This window comes from Pavona decussata, unplaced genomic scaffold (genome assembly GCF_977016875.1).
Source record: "Pavona decussata unplaced genomic scaffold, jaPavDecu1.1 SCAFFOLD_390, whole genome shotgun sequence".
NCBI classification, from domain to species: Eukaryota; Metazoa; Cnidaria; class Anthozoa; order Scleractinia; family Agariciidae; genus Pavona; species Pavona decussata.
Window position 1 is genome coordinate 622,248 of NW_028145762.1, and position 15,170 is coordinate 637,417.

A 15,170-nucleotide genomic window follows, 5' to 3' on the forward strand; every position below is an offset into this window, starting at 1 on the left:
GTTCCACGAGGGCTTTTTAGCTGGCTGGGAAAGATGAATTATTAGGGATAGCTATACTGATGGCTGGAAGAGATGTTTTAATGCTTGGAAACAAAATACGTTCTGTAAATTGGGAGGCAGTCAACTTCTGCTTATGCACTCTCCCTCCATCAGCTCCTCTTCTACTGCTCCTTCCACCCCCTTCCCCCTTGCCCATGCAAATTTTGACCTTCCACCACGCCCGCTATACCATTTGTGTGATGTATAGTTGGGTTGCCTTCTTTCTGAGTCCTTGCTGGGGAACGAAACTTCGTACATGTTTCTCTTGAGAGTACTGAGATGCATTTTGGCCAGCAACTGGGAATTATGTTTTAAGGGTGATTATTTGTTTATGTTGTAGCCAATACCTTCTGATGAATTCTGACTAATTGCCTGATTGGGTGCCGTTAAATGTACGCAAACACAGAATAAAATGCCGTTGACCCCAAGAAGACCTCCCTAATTTGCATTGAGTCGTATACCTGGAGCTTTGGAGGAACCAATCAAATTGCTGAAAATCACCCATGTGATATCACGTGGTAAGTCTATTATAACGAAAATTAGAACTTTATTCCAGGTAGCTATTACTTAAAATTTTATCAAATGGCTGGTCATTGGGTTATACCCGTAGCTGTGTCCGACAGAGCACGACAAAATCAGACCTGGCTATCGATAAAGGGTTTTAATTAGCCTTTTAACCAGTCATTATTTGTCACATACATCCTTTTTCAAGTATCTCATTATTAAAGACGAGATACTAAGGTCACATCATATTATCAAAAATACCACTTACAATCTTGTCATTTCTTTCACCAAAATTACCATAAATCTAATTCAACAGAACTGATAGCTTTAATTTATGTACATTACTCATAATTATTTGATATCAATCTTCAACGCGTAAAAAGTCCGTCCAATCCAAAATCACTCAAATGGCGCGCTGGCATCTCTGTACGCTCACCTTCACTGTGCTGTACTTTCTTTGCTTAGTTACATACATACTTGGTAATTATTAATAATGTATTTAATAAAAGTTTATTAAAAAGTTAACTCTTGAATGCAATTGATAATATAACAACTTTCAATACGACAAGTGCTGTAAGATCATAGGAAGCTTTAGCAACGACGACGGCCACGGCAACGAGAATGTCAAAACAGCATTAGCCTTAATAACCAAAACAACACGTGCATTAAAGACCATTAAACCTTTTGGTGCATTTCGTTGCCGTCACTGTACGACTAGGACGTGAAATATCGTGATGAGACGTTTTATAATGGACGTAAATACACAACGACGAATTTTTCTGTCTCTTTCTAAACTTGGGTGCGGTCTTCAAAAATTCAACTCCAGGAAATTTCACCTACATTTGACATTTAAAGCGATTTGGAATAATCGCGACGACGATTTAAAAAACGCGAATTAATTTTAATTTTCGTTGCTAAAGCTCTCTATATCCGTTTGTCGCGTTTGACGTATTCTGTACGATAATAAAATACTCGATCGCAAAAATCTGTTTTTTTTTTTGGCCTCGATAACGTAGCGAGCGGTCACCCAATTTTCCGAATCCGTGGCTCATGCAACGAAGACTGCCAATAGGATGTACCCGGTTTGTTTGAATGTCGCTCGCATTGAGTCCCAGATGGCCTAAATTTTCATAAACTATATTTTGTAACTAACACAAAAAATTTACCAATCATGGCACTTTTAAGGGGATAATGGTGAGGGGGTTGTTCCTCTACTGTAAAAATATGTGGCGAGGTCAACTTCCTAAATTTTGTTAACACTGCTCATGTTAATGTTAAAATATTACCCATCTTATAACCCGCTAAATGCTCAAAAATGACTATATTGTTATTGCAGCCACTTCATTTCCCTAAAAAAATATTCGCGCGGTCTTTTGTAAAATCGAGTTGATTTGACCATCCGTATGTAACATCTTTTCGATGGCTTTTGGCTGGCAATGTACTCTAACCAATCAGAACGCACTAAGATTGTATTTTATTAAGTGGGTCGAATAGAAAGCTAAAACTGGACTATTTGATTGACTGGATTTTATGTGCTTCGTGGCATGCTAGCGATTGCAGTTGTCGATAGCGGTTTAGTTTCACGACAATCAAATACAAAGCTATTCTTTACAAACATCTTCACACTACTTTTTCCCAGTTTTACAAGCTCTCTCTCTCTCTTGGTGAAATGTTCTCGCTCTCCGTAATTAAATCACTTGCATATGCCCGTCGTCATAGTCTGACTGTGAGGGATATCGCTGGTTGCTAGGTGCCATTGATGCAACTTTCAAGATGCCGTGATTAGGACTGCTTTGCCTGCGTATGGTCATCCGTTCGTCATCACGTGGTGGTTCGTCGTACTCGTGAGAAAAGGCTCCGGCTGAAACAAACAAAAGATAATGATGATAACAATGCGTACAGCTTGTTAACTATACCTGGAAATGAGCAATCGCGAGCTCTTATTTGGTCGCTACTGACTGTATGGGTCAGTTATTGAAAGATGGTTTAGACGGTGTTTAACAAAACGTATGTTTAACAAAACGTATGTACAAAACAATAAACGGAACTGAACTGAACATTCTAAGCCGTTTTCAATTTTGCCACTAATCATATCTAAACATCGGCTGTTGTTGATTGTAGCAAGAAGGCTTGCATCCCAGACTAGAAAACCATTTATCTTCTTAATATAAAACACTTTGGAGGCCTACTGATTGTCTTAAGCCACGGCCTAAGTTAGACTTTGTTTAAAATACTAGCCCTATAAATCTGCTCATACCCTTCGAGTAAAAAAGTAGAACTAAAAATATAGCTAATACGATGTAATTGTCACTTTAAAGGCGTCTTTCTCGAGCGACTCAAAGGAATTCCAAGGGATTTAAAAAGTAGCAAATGTCCGTTTCTCTTTTGTGAAATAGTCTCTCTTGCATCGGGTCTATTTTGCACGGTCTTGTTGCCGCTGATTCTGTTAGACGTCTACATGCTACAGATGAATACGTTGTCTCACACATGCCCTCCCTTCAAACCTTTTGCTGCTCCTGTAACCTCTCACCCTAAACTGATTTCTATGGCTCAGAAACCTCTAAAGCAAGCTTCTTAAAGGGGAAGTATCATGGGGTTTTTGACCTCTTTTGTTAAAAATGGTGAAATAACACCTTCACTTTGCTACAAAATAATTCTAGAACAACGAGAGGAGAGTAATCAACTCAATTCCTGACAGGAACAACACGTACTCTGTTCTAGCGCATTTTGGAAACAAAAATACGAAAACTTGAAAAACATTAGCCTAATATTTTTCAAGTTTCAATCCATACCGGCCTACTCTGTCTCTGGCCAGAGGCACTAATCGACAGTTTTATTGCACTGGGGTGATGATTTATAACAAAACTAGACAATAATTTTTTGTTTCTGTTCTCAGACAAACATTTCTGGGTATTGAAATGACATCAAATTTTCGTGATACTTCCCCTTTAAGAAATCAATCATGTGATGAAGTCTAGCAGGCTTGTATTTTTATATAATGAACGGTGCATTCAAAGCTTTCCAACTTCACGCCCAAACCCGGCCCGGTTGTTAATTACTGTATCGGGAAATAACAGTAACGTTAGTTATAATTTTGTGAGTCGTAACTAATTTGGAGCTGTCAATATGTCATTGTTGATCTTCGCGATTTTTAATTGTCAGTTAGTCCTTTTAGTACGTGATTAATCACGAAGGCATTTTAGCGCCACGAGTGTTGTTTTTTAACTTCCGTTTTAAAATAAGCAGTCTGCAGTCTTGCATGGCCAATATAGTCTCCTTTGCAGCAGTTGTTTGGGCTCGTCACCCAACGCGCTCCCTTCCCGGGGAGGGAGCACGTTGCGTGACGAGCTCAAACAACGGCTGCGAAGGAGATTTTGGCCAATACGGCCTCAAATGACTTTCTAAAGGTGCTTACCATGGGGATTACTGACAACATAGGAACGTCTTGAGATGTCTGTCTCAGGCTCATCATAAACGTGCCCATCTGGGCGGCCTCTGCCGTACGGTCCACTTCTAAAAGTGTTCGAAATGCTGTCTGGGTAGGGATCGTCCACCACGTAGTACACTGGTACTGGTACTGGTGTAGACGTCATAGGTTTACCTTTAAGGATTTCTTCAGGGCAGTCATAGGTTTCTTCTTGGAACTCTGTGGAAAACCATGGACATACGTCTTGACCATCTTGTTAATAACTTGAGGTTTAATGGATACTAACAGATGCCAAACAAAAATCTCTCTATTTTGTGTGCTTACCATGTGGATTCTTTCGTTCCTCCAAGACAATCTGATCTGGGTGGACTGCAAAATCGCTGCAGTTCAAAGCGTCCAGATCCTTGTGCTCAATCACTTGTCCTTCATACAGGGGATTCATGGTCACAATATCCTCCCTTAGAGTCATAGCTGGGTTCACGTGACCGTTCATACTGCTGCGCTTACTCATAGGAGGCCTGGGGGGAGCACTGGTTGGATAGCCATCGGAGTATAGAGATCCTCTTTTGAAGTCTGGACCGAGAATGATTCCATCTGAGCCTCTGCGGTAGGTTGGGTTGTCTGAAAACACGGAAACAAACGAAAAATACGTTTGAGAGACTACACTTCTATACTATGTTATGGATTGCGGTCACGGCGAGGTACTGAAGAGAACATAATAACGTAATCCCTTCAACGAGGTCATCGCCTTCTAATGAGTTCTTTTACTTTTTTAAGTTCAACTTTGGAAACGCCAAAGTTCTTATTAAAATTTAAAAGAGAAAAGGAAACTTAAGCGTCAAAGTTAATATCCAGTATAAGGTTTATCTCTTGGTTTTGCGTAGGTATATCCAAAGGTATAGATAGTTCAATGCCTTGTTTTGCTGAAGAAGACGCAACTAAGAAACATCATGTATAACGCACGTGTAGAGCAACACTACTGACCATTGGTTTTCGTGCGGGTTTGCCATGACAGTTCAAACTTTCTCTCTTATCCAGTTTGAGCTTTTATTCCATCTCCCTGACTCGCGAACGCAAAAAGAGCGGACGATCGATGGAGGTTCAAAGTCATGCTCTGATTTGGCCTAAATTAAACTTTCATGTGCTCCCATCAACTAACACCCTCTCACAAATGTTCAACTTTCTTCATCTATCATTCAGTCAGAGAGCTTTCTCTATCTCGCTGAATCCCGTGCAGTGCAAAAAAAGCGCACGATCGATGGAGATCGAAATGGGTGCCCTGATAAGTTTGATTTGGCCCTTATTAAACACTCAGGTACTTCCATCAACTAATGCCCTCTGAAAGATTTTTGACGTTCTTCATCTCTCTTGTATCTTTTACTCCATCTTGTGTACAGCTTGGATACTAACCCATGCTATTTGTCCGCATGTATGTCGCCATTGGGCTCAGATGACCTGCGTCCGTGTAGACTGGTATGGAGTTGCGACTCATCTGTAAAAATATGAACAGATTGTTTTTCCACATTTATCCTTATAAATTGATAAGGAACCCTACTGACAATATACGCTGAAAAAATCAAACAAAAACTGCTGAGTCCGCGTTTTTCCTTGACCTCCGATCACTCCTTTCAGAACATTTTTCAGCGATGCCTCTATAACCCCAGATTGTTCAGTATCTTATGGTTAACATTTGTGGAAAGTTTCATGCTTTCATCACAAAACGCATGATTCCCTTAATTTTTTGTCTTAACAGCTGGACTATTACTTTTCACGGCAAATACATACATAAATACTTTATTCCTCCCAAATGGGCTTTCCAGAATAAAGAGGTAATTAATACTATATACAAATAAATTAATTAACTAATTAACTAGAAAGTAAAATGACTTAATCAAACCGATTAATGATTACTAAAGAGGTGTAGAGGTTAGAAGACCTGATCAATCCGGCCATTATAGCCCTCACTAGTAAGAATAACTAAATCTTGTCTTTGCAGTTTAAGTGTAAGCAAAACGTGATGGGTTTATCGTTTCATAATAACTTACCTGTGAGATTGGGCTGGAAATCGAGCCTACAAAGCAAACAGACTTTGTTAGACCGAATATTTTCAAACATTAACATCCTTCTTTGAAGGTTTAACTTTACCACCGCTCTGATTTAAGCTGTCGGCCCCCTATATGTACCCTAGCTTTCGTTCACAATGTTATATGACCTAGATATGCAGGTGCCAATGGAGGTACAACAGTTTTCTGCTAACTGTAATCCAAAATGACTCCAAACGTTACCACGGAGACAAACTTTGCAAAGAACCAATCAGAAGTAAGGAAGCAGGCAAACGCGCACAGATTCTCCTAAAGCACCTCCTCTCCTGTAATCAAACTTTTAAATGTTCAGTTGTTTAAACGTTCATTATTACCGATCAGCAGTTTAATTTGGTGATTACAACAGTGATTGAGTACAAAATAACTTACCCGAAAAGCGATGATGTGGATTGTGTCGCTTTCTGAAAATGAAACAAAAATCAGTTGAGTTTGATGCACGGTTTTTGTTTGCTTGTTTGTTTCCCAAGGAGAAGTAAGAGTTAGTGCATGACAAACTCTCCCCCTCTCCTCAACCTTCCCCCTATTAATTATCTACCGAGCTTACAATAAACCATCTTTCTTTCTTTCTTTCACCACCACACGGTGCTTTCGAGGTTGGTGGTCCTAGCACTGCGCATGTCCCATATGAACCTAATAACTGACCTAGTTCGCTACGACTTCTCAGTGGTTAAGAGCACCCGTCCAATGTATGAAAGGTCAAGGCTTCGATTCCCTTCGTGGTCCATGTTCGCGACATTGTGAAAATTGGATCTTTTTTATTTCATTTACCAAGCTAAAAATTTACCATCTTTTTTATCTTTAAGCCGGCTCTCTATCCCAGCGGGGCAGAAGAGACTAAGCTAAGCTATCCTTGAGATCACACGGCGCTTTCGATATTACGGATCCTTACAGTACGCAGGACGCTTGCCACAAATGTACCTAATTAGGCTGATTTAGCAACAGAACGGGAACGAATGAATTCTTTATTAACAAATGCCAAAAGAAACATGACCAGAGTCATACGTCTGGACTTACAATTTCATATAACTGACTACTATGAAAAGAACTTATCACAAACTATTGACAAATGTGCAAAGACAGTTAGATAAAATTGAAAAGGTATCTATTCACAAAACAGCGTTTATGACGTTCAGTTCTGACACGTGGCAGGATGTAAGGGTCAGTTAACAACGGCGCGCGCATCAAGAAAATAGATAGTCGAAATATACTCGCCTCCACACTATTCCTCGTGCTCTCGCGTCCTCAAATGACGTTCCCGTTCTGTTGCTAAATCAGCCCAAATGAATGGCATAGCACGTGCTTGCCACGAGACCGTTGTCCCACAATCGTCATAAGATTCATATTTTATCTTTTCTACGTATATTGCTTTTATAAATTCTTACTTGGGGTTGTTGCATCGCCACAAGATAAGAAGAACCAAAGCGACTAGCAGAATGCCTCCAGCCACGGCTCCAGCGATAATAAACGTGTTTTTCTTGTTTACTTTTCTGGTTCCTTGATCACCCTTCACGCCTTGACCATCAGTAGCCTAGAAAAGAAAAGATATTAAGTGTAATGATCCATGAAAACTTTCCTTTGTGTGCCCCAACTAAAACTGTACACTGTGATGTTACAAAAACTGTAACTGTAATTCCAGAGTTTTAATTGGCTTAGCGGTCACCAAATATTAGCCGTTATACCATGCCCGAGAAATAACGGGCAAGAAATCATGGCGCGTATTCTGCTAATTCTTACAAAATGAAATCAGTAAGATACAACGATATTCCCTGCTTGTTTTTAATAAGCGATGATAGCCAACTCGGCACTATGCGCCTGGTTGTTATCCAATGTGCATTCGTGGAATAACTGTTAAATATTCAGGAAGTGTTATCTTCTATTTTCAGACCTCGTGTCGATACAATAGTAAATCATGAAAGAAAATTATTTGAAAACTAAAGATAGTAGACCTTTTGCTCTATAACAGACGAAGACATCGCCTTGTTATCGATAGACCTGTGCAGGTCGTACCCGTCTCGACCCACTATCCTACGCGGACTTTCAGAGAAGTTATTTGAAGGATAATAAACACATCTAAACAAATGAATCTTTTTTGGCCTAGATTTGAGCGCGAGTATTTTTGCTAGGGCATAATTATCTTTTCCTCAAGGTCAGTAGTTAACTGTGCGATTGCGCTCTTGAGATCAAGTTTTCAAGTTAGTTAACTAAAGGGGTCTACCTCTTCAGTCGTTTCTGTTTGCACAGTTGTCTGGATTGCCTGTGAGAAGATACAAAGTAAATATAAATCGATTTCAAGAATAAATTTGTCAATCAGATTATTATGATATGTGGTGTTTCCCTTATCATAGTTTGTTTCCATTTCGCCGGTTTTCTGCATCTGAACGCCTGCAACGGGCTGTTGTTCTGTTTAGTGACTAATCCTGTCTTGGATGGTGTAATGTGAGGCAAACGCCCTCAAATTCATAATGGTGGATATTAATCTTATGTCAGTACTAGACTAGAAGGGATATCCTGAGTCTATTTTTGTTGTTGTTGTGGTTGTTATTTATTTATTTTTTTTTATTTCTCTTCATTGCACCACACAGAATGACACCGAAAATCAAACACGAATTCACAAAATTCGGCGAGAATCCCCCACTGTTCAGAAATCCTACGCTTCGGAAATGTAATCCGTACAAGTTCAGCCACGCTATATCACGCTTGTTTATTGAATTAAAGTGTCTCCTGAGTCAAACAAATCACCGACAAATGTGTCAGCCACTCTTCACTGCCAGAGCATCTGCTCGCAGCACTCGTAGCACTTCACTTTTTGTCAGAAAGCGCTATAGTTGTTAGTTATCTTTTGATTTCTCTTGACTGCAACACAACAAAATAATTGTACTGAACTTATTGGCTACCGCATAGTATAAGGAAACTGCATGTCGACACCAGTCGTTTCAGTTACCTCGCTAGTAACTTCAGAAGGCGTTCCCGTTGTTGCTGGTTCTGCGGTGGTGGACGGCAGTGGAGGAAGAGTTCCCGTTGTTGAGACGATGGCACCTACAGATGGTTGCGGCAAAGTTGCTGAAGGTTCTGAAGGATTCTGCTGAGGAACCGGACCTTGAAAAGAGACAAGAGAGGGTTATAAATGATAGCTGCTCCATATTAAGGGTGTTTGTAATTTGGAATGATTCCGTCCCAAAAAGACAAGCTTTTTAGACAGTTTTGTCATGTTCTCACGCGGGAAACGCACTATTCAGTGTTATGCTGAACTACGCTTGTCACGCCAGAGGCTACACTATTCTTGGCAAGTGTATAATGATGGGCCATTCCGTGACAACATATTGTTTATATGCTACATTTATGCTGTTAAAGTATATTTACCTTTGCATTGAACATCTTAATAAGACTTTGAATAAATAGAAAAAGATAATGAGCAAAAGATATAAAATTCAGTGCTGAGTAGGCTTATAACTGCTCTAATCAAATCAGAATGGAGTGATTTCTCATCGCTTTATAGCAGATTATGTCGGGTACACCACTCGTCATTTAAGCCAGCGCATTAATGAACACAAATATTTTGCAATCGGGAGGCACCTTGAACAAAAGGATCTATCGAAGGCTGATTTAGCCGACAAGCAATCCTCTGTTCTAAAGAAATGCAGATCAAAGTTCGACTGCCTGATCTTTGAGATGTTGTTCATTAAGGAATTGAACCCTGAATTAAATACTCAGAAAGACTCTATTCGCGCCAAACTCTTTACCTGACTCTGCGTGCGAATACTTCATAATGATCACATATTTTCGCTTTTATTTGTCTCTAAGGAATTCTTATACATTTATATTCATTTTCATTTCGCTCATCACTGACTTGATGATGACGTTGAGCAAACGTCGAAACGTCGTCGCTTTTTAAACTTTTAAACCAAGATGTTTTTAAATTTCTTAAAGTTTTCAACATTATCGCAATTTTTTATAGTTAAATTGTTGATAGTGATATCTTAAAAAAAGAAAAGAAATATCCATTAAATATACTTACATTCTTTTCTCCCTTCGACTTTGAACATCACACACGACGAACTGTTGGCGGAAACGTTTATTTCTTGCTGGCTGCGACATTGCACGGCTATTCTAAAAATACGACCTGTGTTGTTTGCTAAAAATGTTGCACCAAGTTTGGACTGAAAGAGAGAACAGGACAAAAAGGCAACGTGATAAGGAAGAGATATTGGAAACTAGTAGAATAGTTCAATTTTACTTCTTTGGGAAAGGCAAGATTACTTCTCAAACTTATCATTAATTCATCAAAAGAAAACAAAGAAAATCACTTCTGTGATCATGGTTTTGATATGTGTTCCTAATTACCATAAGATTTTGCCAACTTCAGCCTTGAATTTCTCCAAGAATTATTGATCATTTGAGAATCCATATCTAACACTCGAAAGGGTGTTGTATCAGATATCCAAACACCTCCAAGTCGTTTAAAAGAAAACTCGGCTGCGCCTCGTTTTTTCAACCTACTTCTCAGTGTTTGGATATCTGATGAAACACACCTTCTCGTGTTTGATATACTTCTCAAACTCATTAACAACCCAGGAAGTGAAAACAAAGGAAATTACTATCGTGAAGGAGGTTTGGAAAAGTGATCTTAACTGTCATAAAACTTGGTGAACTTTTTCTTTGAATTTCTGTGCAAAGATGATTAATGGTTTGAGAAGCTATATCAAACACTCAAAATAGTGGTTCATCCGATCTCCAACATCTCAAAGTTGGTTTTAAAACTCGGCTGCGACTCGTTTTTTTTAAACTACTTCTCAGAGTTTGGAAATTGGATGAGACACTCTTCTTCGTGTTTGATAAAGTTCTTAACAAACGCAAAAAAGGCGCAATCACTGACAGATAATTCATCTCCGAGCAAGGTTGTCCCCATTTTATTCGATTTTCCCAATTGTTCTCGCCGATTATACTCTGGACTTTTTAGCCACGACTTAACATTTCAGTGAAACGAAACTTCCCAGCAATGTTCAATAACATTTGATGTACAACCATGTTGAACGTGCGACTGAAGTCGTTTCGCATCGCGCCAACAATCAAACAAAAAATGTTGGTTGAACGTAACACGCTGGGTTGCTAAATGTTCCAACATTGTTGAGCCAACAAATGTTATATAGCAATGTTGAACCTTCTAACTTTGTTAAACAATATCTGTTGGTTCAACAATGTTAACTTGAACTTTAAGCATCCCATGCTAATTAGTTGATGTTCAGTGACCAACATTGTTTGTTGGATGAACATTGGCGTCATGTTAAATTATGTTGCGTCGCGCGTTCAACATTGTTAAACAACACTACAATGTTGTACAACAATGTTTACAACTTTAGCTGGGACTTTACGCTCAAACTTGTGTCGCTCAAGCTAGTTTTAAGACGTAAAAATGGCCTTTTTTACAAGAACGTTCAGGCTGAGATTGACCTAAAGTTTAAGAACATACCCCAGGCTAAGAGTCAGTTCCGAAAGGACGTTTTTATTTTGAAAATTTGTTTTCTAAAATGAGCAGCGTGAATATGGGTAATATAAAATGTAAAACCTTTAGTCTATAACTCAAATGCTGAGAGTAGGCTGGCACGATATCTTGTACGCAGCACTGACTAGAATAAGATGGGCAAGCTTGTCTCAGGTACCTCTAATAACACATTACAGCGAATAATGCTCATTCGGAATGTTTCATGCGCACACTGATTTATGGACATACTGTAACTTAAAGAACACCATAAGAACATCTTAACAGGCAGAAATTGTCGAGAAATACAAGTCAGCCTCAGCCCTCAAAATTTAGACTTTCCTATAAGATACAAAGAGTGTTAAGTCCCAATGAAGATTTCAAATATCACAATTGTAGTTTTTGTTCTTGCTCTTCAGTTTGAATTCCCATTCTATACCTAAAACCTACCCTTATATGAAGACGGTTTGTTGACCAACCCGGAGTAGCCTCCAAACTGTCAATCGCGAATTGTGATGGTATCTCTTTCCAGGAGCCGTCGCAAGCAAGGTACTGAACGTAAATTTTGCCCTCATAGTATAAGCTGCAGGTCTTATTGGCGGGGACGTTGACTGTTTTTTGGTGTATTCCAGACGGTGGAAAAAATCTTAATAGGTTGTCTACTGTCTCGTCGGTGAAAAGTGAATCGCATCCTGATGAACAAAAAAATCACAGTATTTTTAGTTTTTTTTATTGTAACGCTCTAGGCATATGGTGCGCCAAACTATGGAAAGTTCACAAACTTTTGATAACTTGAGGCTTCGGTTGCTCAGAGCTTGCGATACGATGACTTTTGTTCCCTTTACATTGTGCCATGTCATAGAAATTTTGTTGTGTTTCGGTTTCGAAAACTGCACAAAATATTTGGCAAAATATGAAATTACTCTTAGAGCACCGGCAATAAAATATAGCTAATTTTTACAAGAACAAATCACAACCACTCCACCCCCGCCCCAAATACACAAAAGGATATGCCATTGTTTCAAGTTGCAACCCATTTCCATCGTAGCGATACACAGGCAACGATTATTGATATACTTATTTCTGTGCACTAGAAGGGTAATTGTTCAAAAACCTGGACCATTATATAAAAATATTATTAAAATTTAGAATATTCTGTACCCAGAATTATCGAATGCGACCAAATTGTCCTTATTCAAAGTACTTGGTCCATTTTCAGTGGGCATCCATTTCCAGTTCTTGTAGAATTTATTAAGGAACAAGACAATTCCTTGTCGTTAGTACATAATTACAATAGCGTATAAAAGTGCGAGTAATTGTAGAATTTATTTAGGAAAAAAGACAATTCCTTTTCATTAGTACATAATTACAATTACGTACAAAAATGCGAATAATATAAATAAAAAACAAACTACAGAAACATGATTACCTAGGAATGAAGTATTAAGGTTTAATTTCAGAGAAACTATGTAAAAAATCATCCTTAAATTTTATGGGGAATGAGAAAAACAAATTTCTTAAAACTAGATATGACCACAGGGTAACAATATAATGTTCGAAGAGGAGGTTGTTTGTGAAAACGTAATTAAAGTCTGTGCATGAAATGTAAATTGGAGAATGTTTTTATAATACTGTCACGTACAATGGGGTTTAACTTTTGTATCTGAGAAGAACATCGTAAAGGTTAATCATCCAAATGAAAGCTACTGAGCAGTACTTTCCTGTGGTGCCGTTCATTATGCTGTACAAGATGGTTCTAACTTTTGCGCCTGTGATAGAAATTCTAAAGAGTGACCATTCAAATGAAAGCTACTGAGCAGCTTTCTGGTGGTGCTGTTTATTATGCTATACAAGGTGGTTCTAACTTTTGAGTCTGTGGAGGAAATCCTAAAGTGTGACCATTCAAATGAAAGCTATACTGAACAGTACTTTCCTGTGTTCCTTTTTATTATATATGCTATGCAAGGTGGATTCTAACTTTTGAGTCTGTGAAGGAAATCCAAAAGTGTGCCTATTCACATGAAATCTACTTTATAGTATTTTCTTGTGTTGCGGTTGATTATTCTGCAAAAGGTGGTTCTTCCGTGTGACCATTCAAAAGAAAGCTAATGAACAATTCTCCTTGGTGTCATTGTTATGTTGTATAAGACTGTTCTTGTTTTAAAGTCTGGGTAAAACTCTTATGAGAGACGATTTTAATGTAAGCTTTGGATTGCCATCTTCTATAGCCAAGGGTGTCGCAACTTCAAATTTACGACACTCTTACAGAACGTTCTGCAGTGTAGTCACAGCATTAAGCCAAGGGAGACCATCTGATATTTCCCTATTTTGACGGGTATCTCGTTTCTGATTGTGGCTACCACTGTTTACGATGAAATAAAGCAACTCCTACAATACCATAAAGGTTGCTAGTTAATATACTGATAACTTTTTTCTTTAACAAATAAATGTATTAATATATTATCCTTCTAAAGGAGATTTGCGTAGATATTCTAATGACACAACGAGGAATAATTAAAGGAATAATTGTAGTACATGACTGTACTTTCAACATGTTCATGTTACAAAATTGGGAAACAAACAAAGGTCATAAATTTAGTTTTGGAGCAATAATAGTCAAGAAACAGCACTAAAGCGTTTTCCCTTATAGCTTCCAGCACATGATCGAAATTTTCTAAAAGCGTTTCCTGATCCAGACCGAAAAACAAGGGACATTCTTACAGTTTATAGACAAATGATCACCATACCTGACAACCGGCGTGCGTCGGCAACTTTAACACAAGCATTGCTGGGTTCAAAGAAAGTGTATTTTCCTTCAGGTCTTCCACATTGACACCAACAACCCCCGAGCAACGCAGCACTATATTTTCCACATGCAGGAGTGAACCCAACTCCCTGTCTAGGACACTCGGGGGTGTTTCTCTGCAGGAGAAAGTCATCATCGGGATGGCCTGTTTCTCGAGCGATTTCCATGTCTGCTGCCTGTACCACCAAATTCGTGTAAGAGAGGAACAACATAAAAGTAAAAATAGAAGCCATTGCTAGGAATTCAGATTCCAGTATCCTCAGTGCCAAACAACGAAAGCAATAATTTCGTCCACCACGCTTGTTCAATATGCCAGTTGAATCACAGCACCGTTCTTTTGTTGAAAAATAGTTGATGTTGTATTCACTGAAGCTCAAGTTCTTGTCGATTTAACCCTGAAACACGGCTTAAACTTCGTCAGAATAGCGAAGTTCAGTTTTCACTCGTTGAATCCAGTATAGTGCACGTCAATGATGCAATGGGTTCTAAGGCATCTTCATGTCACCGGGGCAGGACCGCCCATGACAATATAAGCTGCAAATATTGACTCAAAAGGATACAATTACTGTGTCCTATTCGCTATTGGTCAGGTATGAGCCCTGACGCGGTCATACATTACCGGGGCATATATCGTAATTTATTTTATCATTCGATCGATCAAAAGAAGCCTCTCTGTGACGTGAGTGCACAGGCTGCTTTGAATAGCAAAATGTTCCCACACGTCATTGCCTTTTAATCCTTGGGATGAAAAAAATATGCTGAATCTTAAGGAAAGGGTGACCAGAAAATTGCGGACGTTTTTACTTGTCGAAATTG

The 15,170-nt window shown here is 38.8% G+C and overlaps 1 protein-coding gene and 1 long non-coding RNA gene across 3 annotated transcripts in view; one reads left to right on the forward strand and one right to left on the reverse strand.

Moving 5' to 3' along the window:
• LOC146451386 (uncharacterized) overlaps nt 1-15,170 on the forward strand; it is a 41,571-nt gene that overhangs the window by 13,833 nt on the left and 12,568 nt on the right. For both annotated transcript variants that reach the window (XR_014860045.1, XR_014860044.1), the window contains exon 2: nt 380-557. This is a non-coding gene — a long non-coding RNA (uncharacterized LOC146451386). The remainder of the gene's footprint in view (nt 1-379; nt 558-15,170) is intronic.
• LOC146451389 (uncharacterized) lies at nt 686-14,846 on the reverse strand. The gene is made up of 12 exons (XM_085099168.1): nt 14,296-14,846; nt 11,999-12,240; nt 10,088-10,229; nt 9,014-9,168; nt 8,288-8,326; nt 7,455-7,600; nt 6,442-6,473; nt 6,016-6,041; nt 5,381-5,462; nt 4,295-4,591; nt 3,959-4,189; nt 686-2,404 (listed from the first exon to the last, which is right to left on the reverse strand). The coding sequence occupies exons 1-12, from the start codon at nt 14,585-14,587 to the stop codon at nt 2,232-2,234; spliced, it is 1,857 nt and encodes a 618-aa protein (XP_084955294.1). The 5' UTR covers nt 14,588-14,846; the 3' UTR covers nt 686-2,231.

What these genes read in the sequence shown, in the direction of transcription:
- LOC146451389 (XM_085099168.1), bottom strand. Translation starts at nt 14,587, where the DNA reads ATGGCTTCTATTTTTACTTTTATGTTGTTCCTCTCTTACACGAATTTG. An exon ending in CATGCGGACAAATAGCATGG is followed by an intron (nt 4,592 to 5,380) that starts GTTAGTATCCAA and finishes CCGTGTTTTCAG; the next exon opens with ACAACCCAACCTACCGCAGA. An exon ending in GGAACGAAAGAATCCACATG is followed by an intron (nt 4,190 to 4,294) that starts GTAAGCACACAA and finishes GGTTTTCCACAG; the next exon opens with AGTTCCAAGAAGAAACCTAT.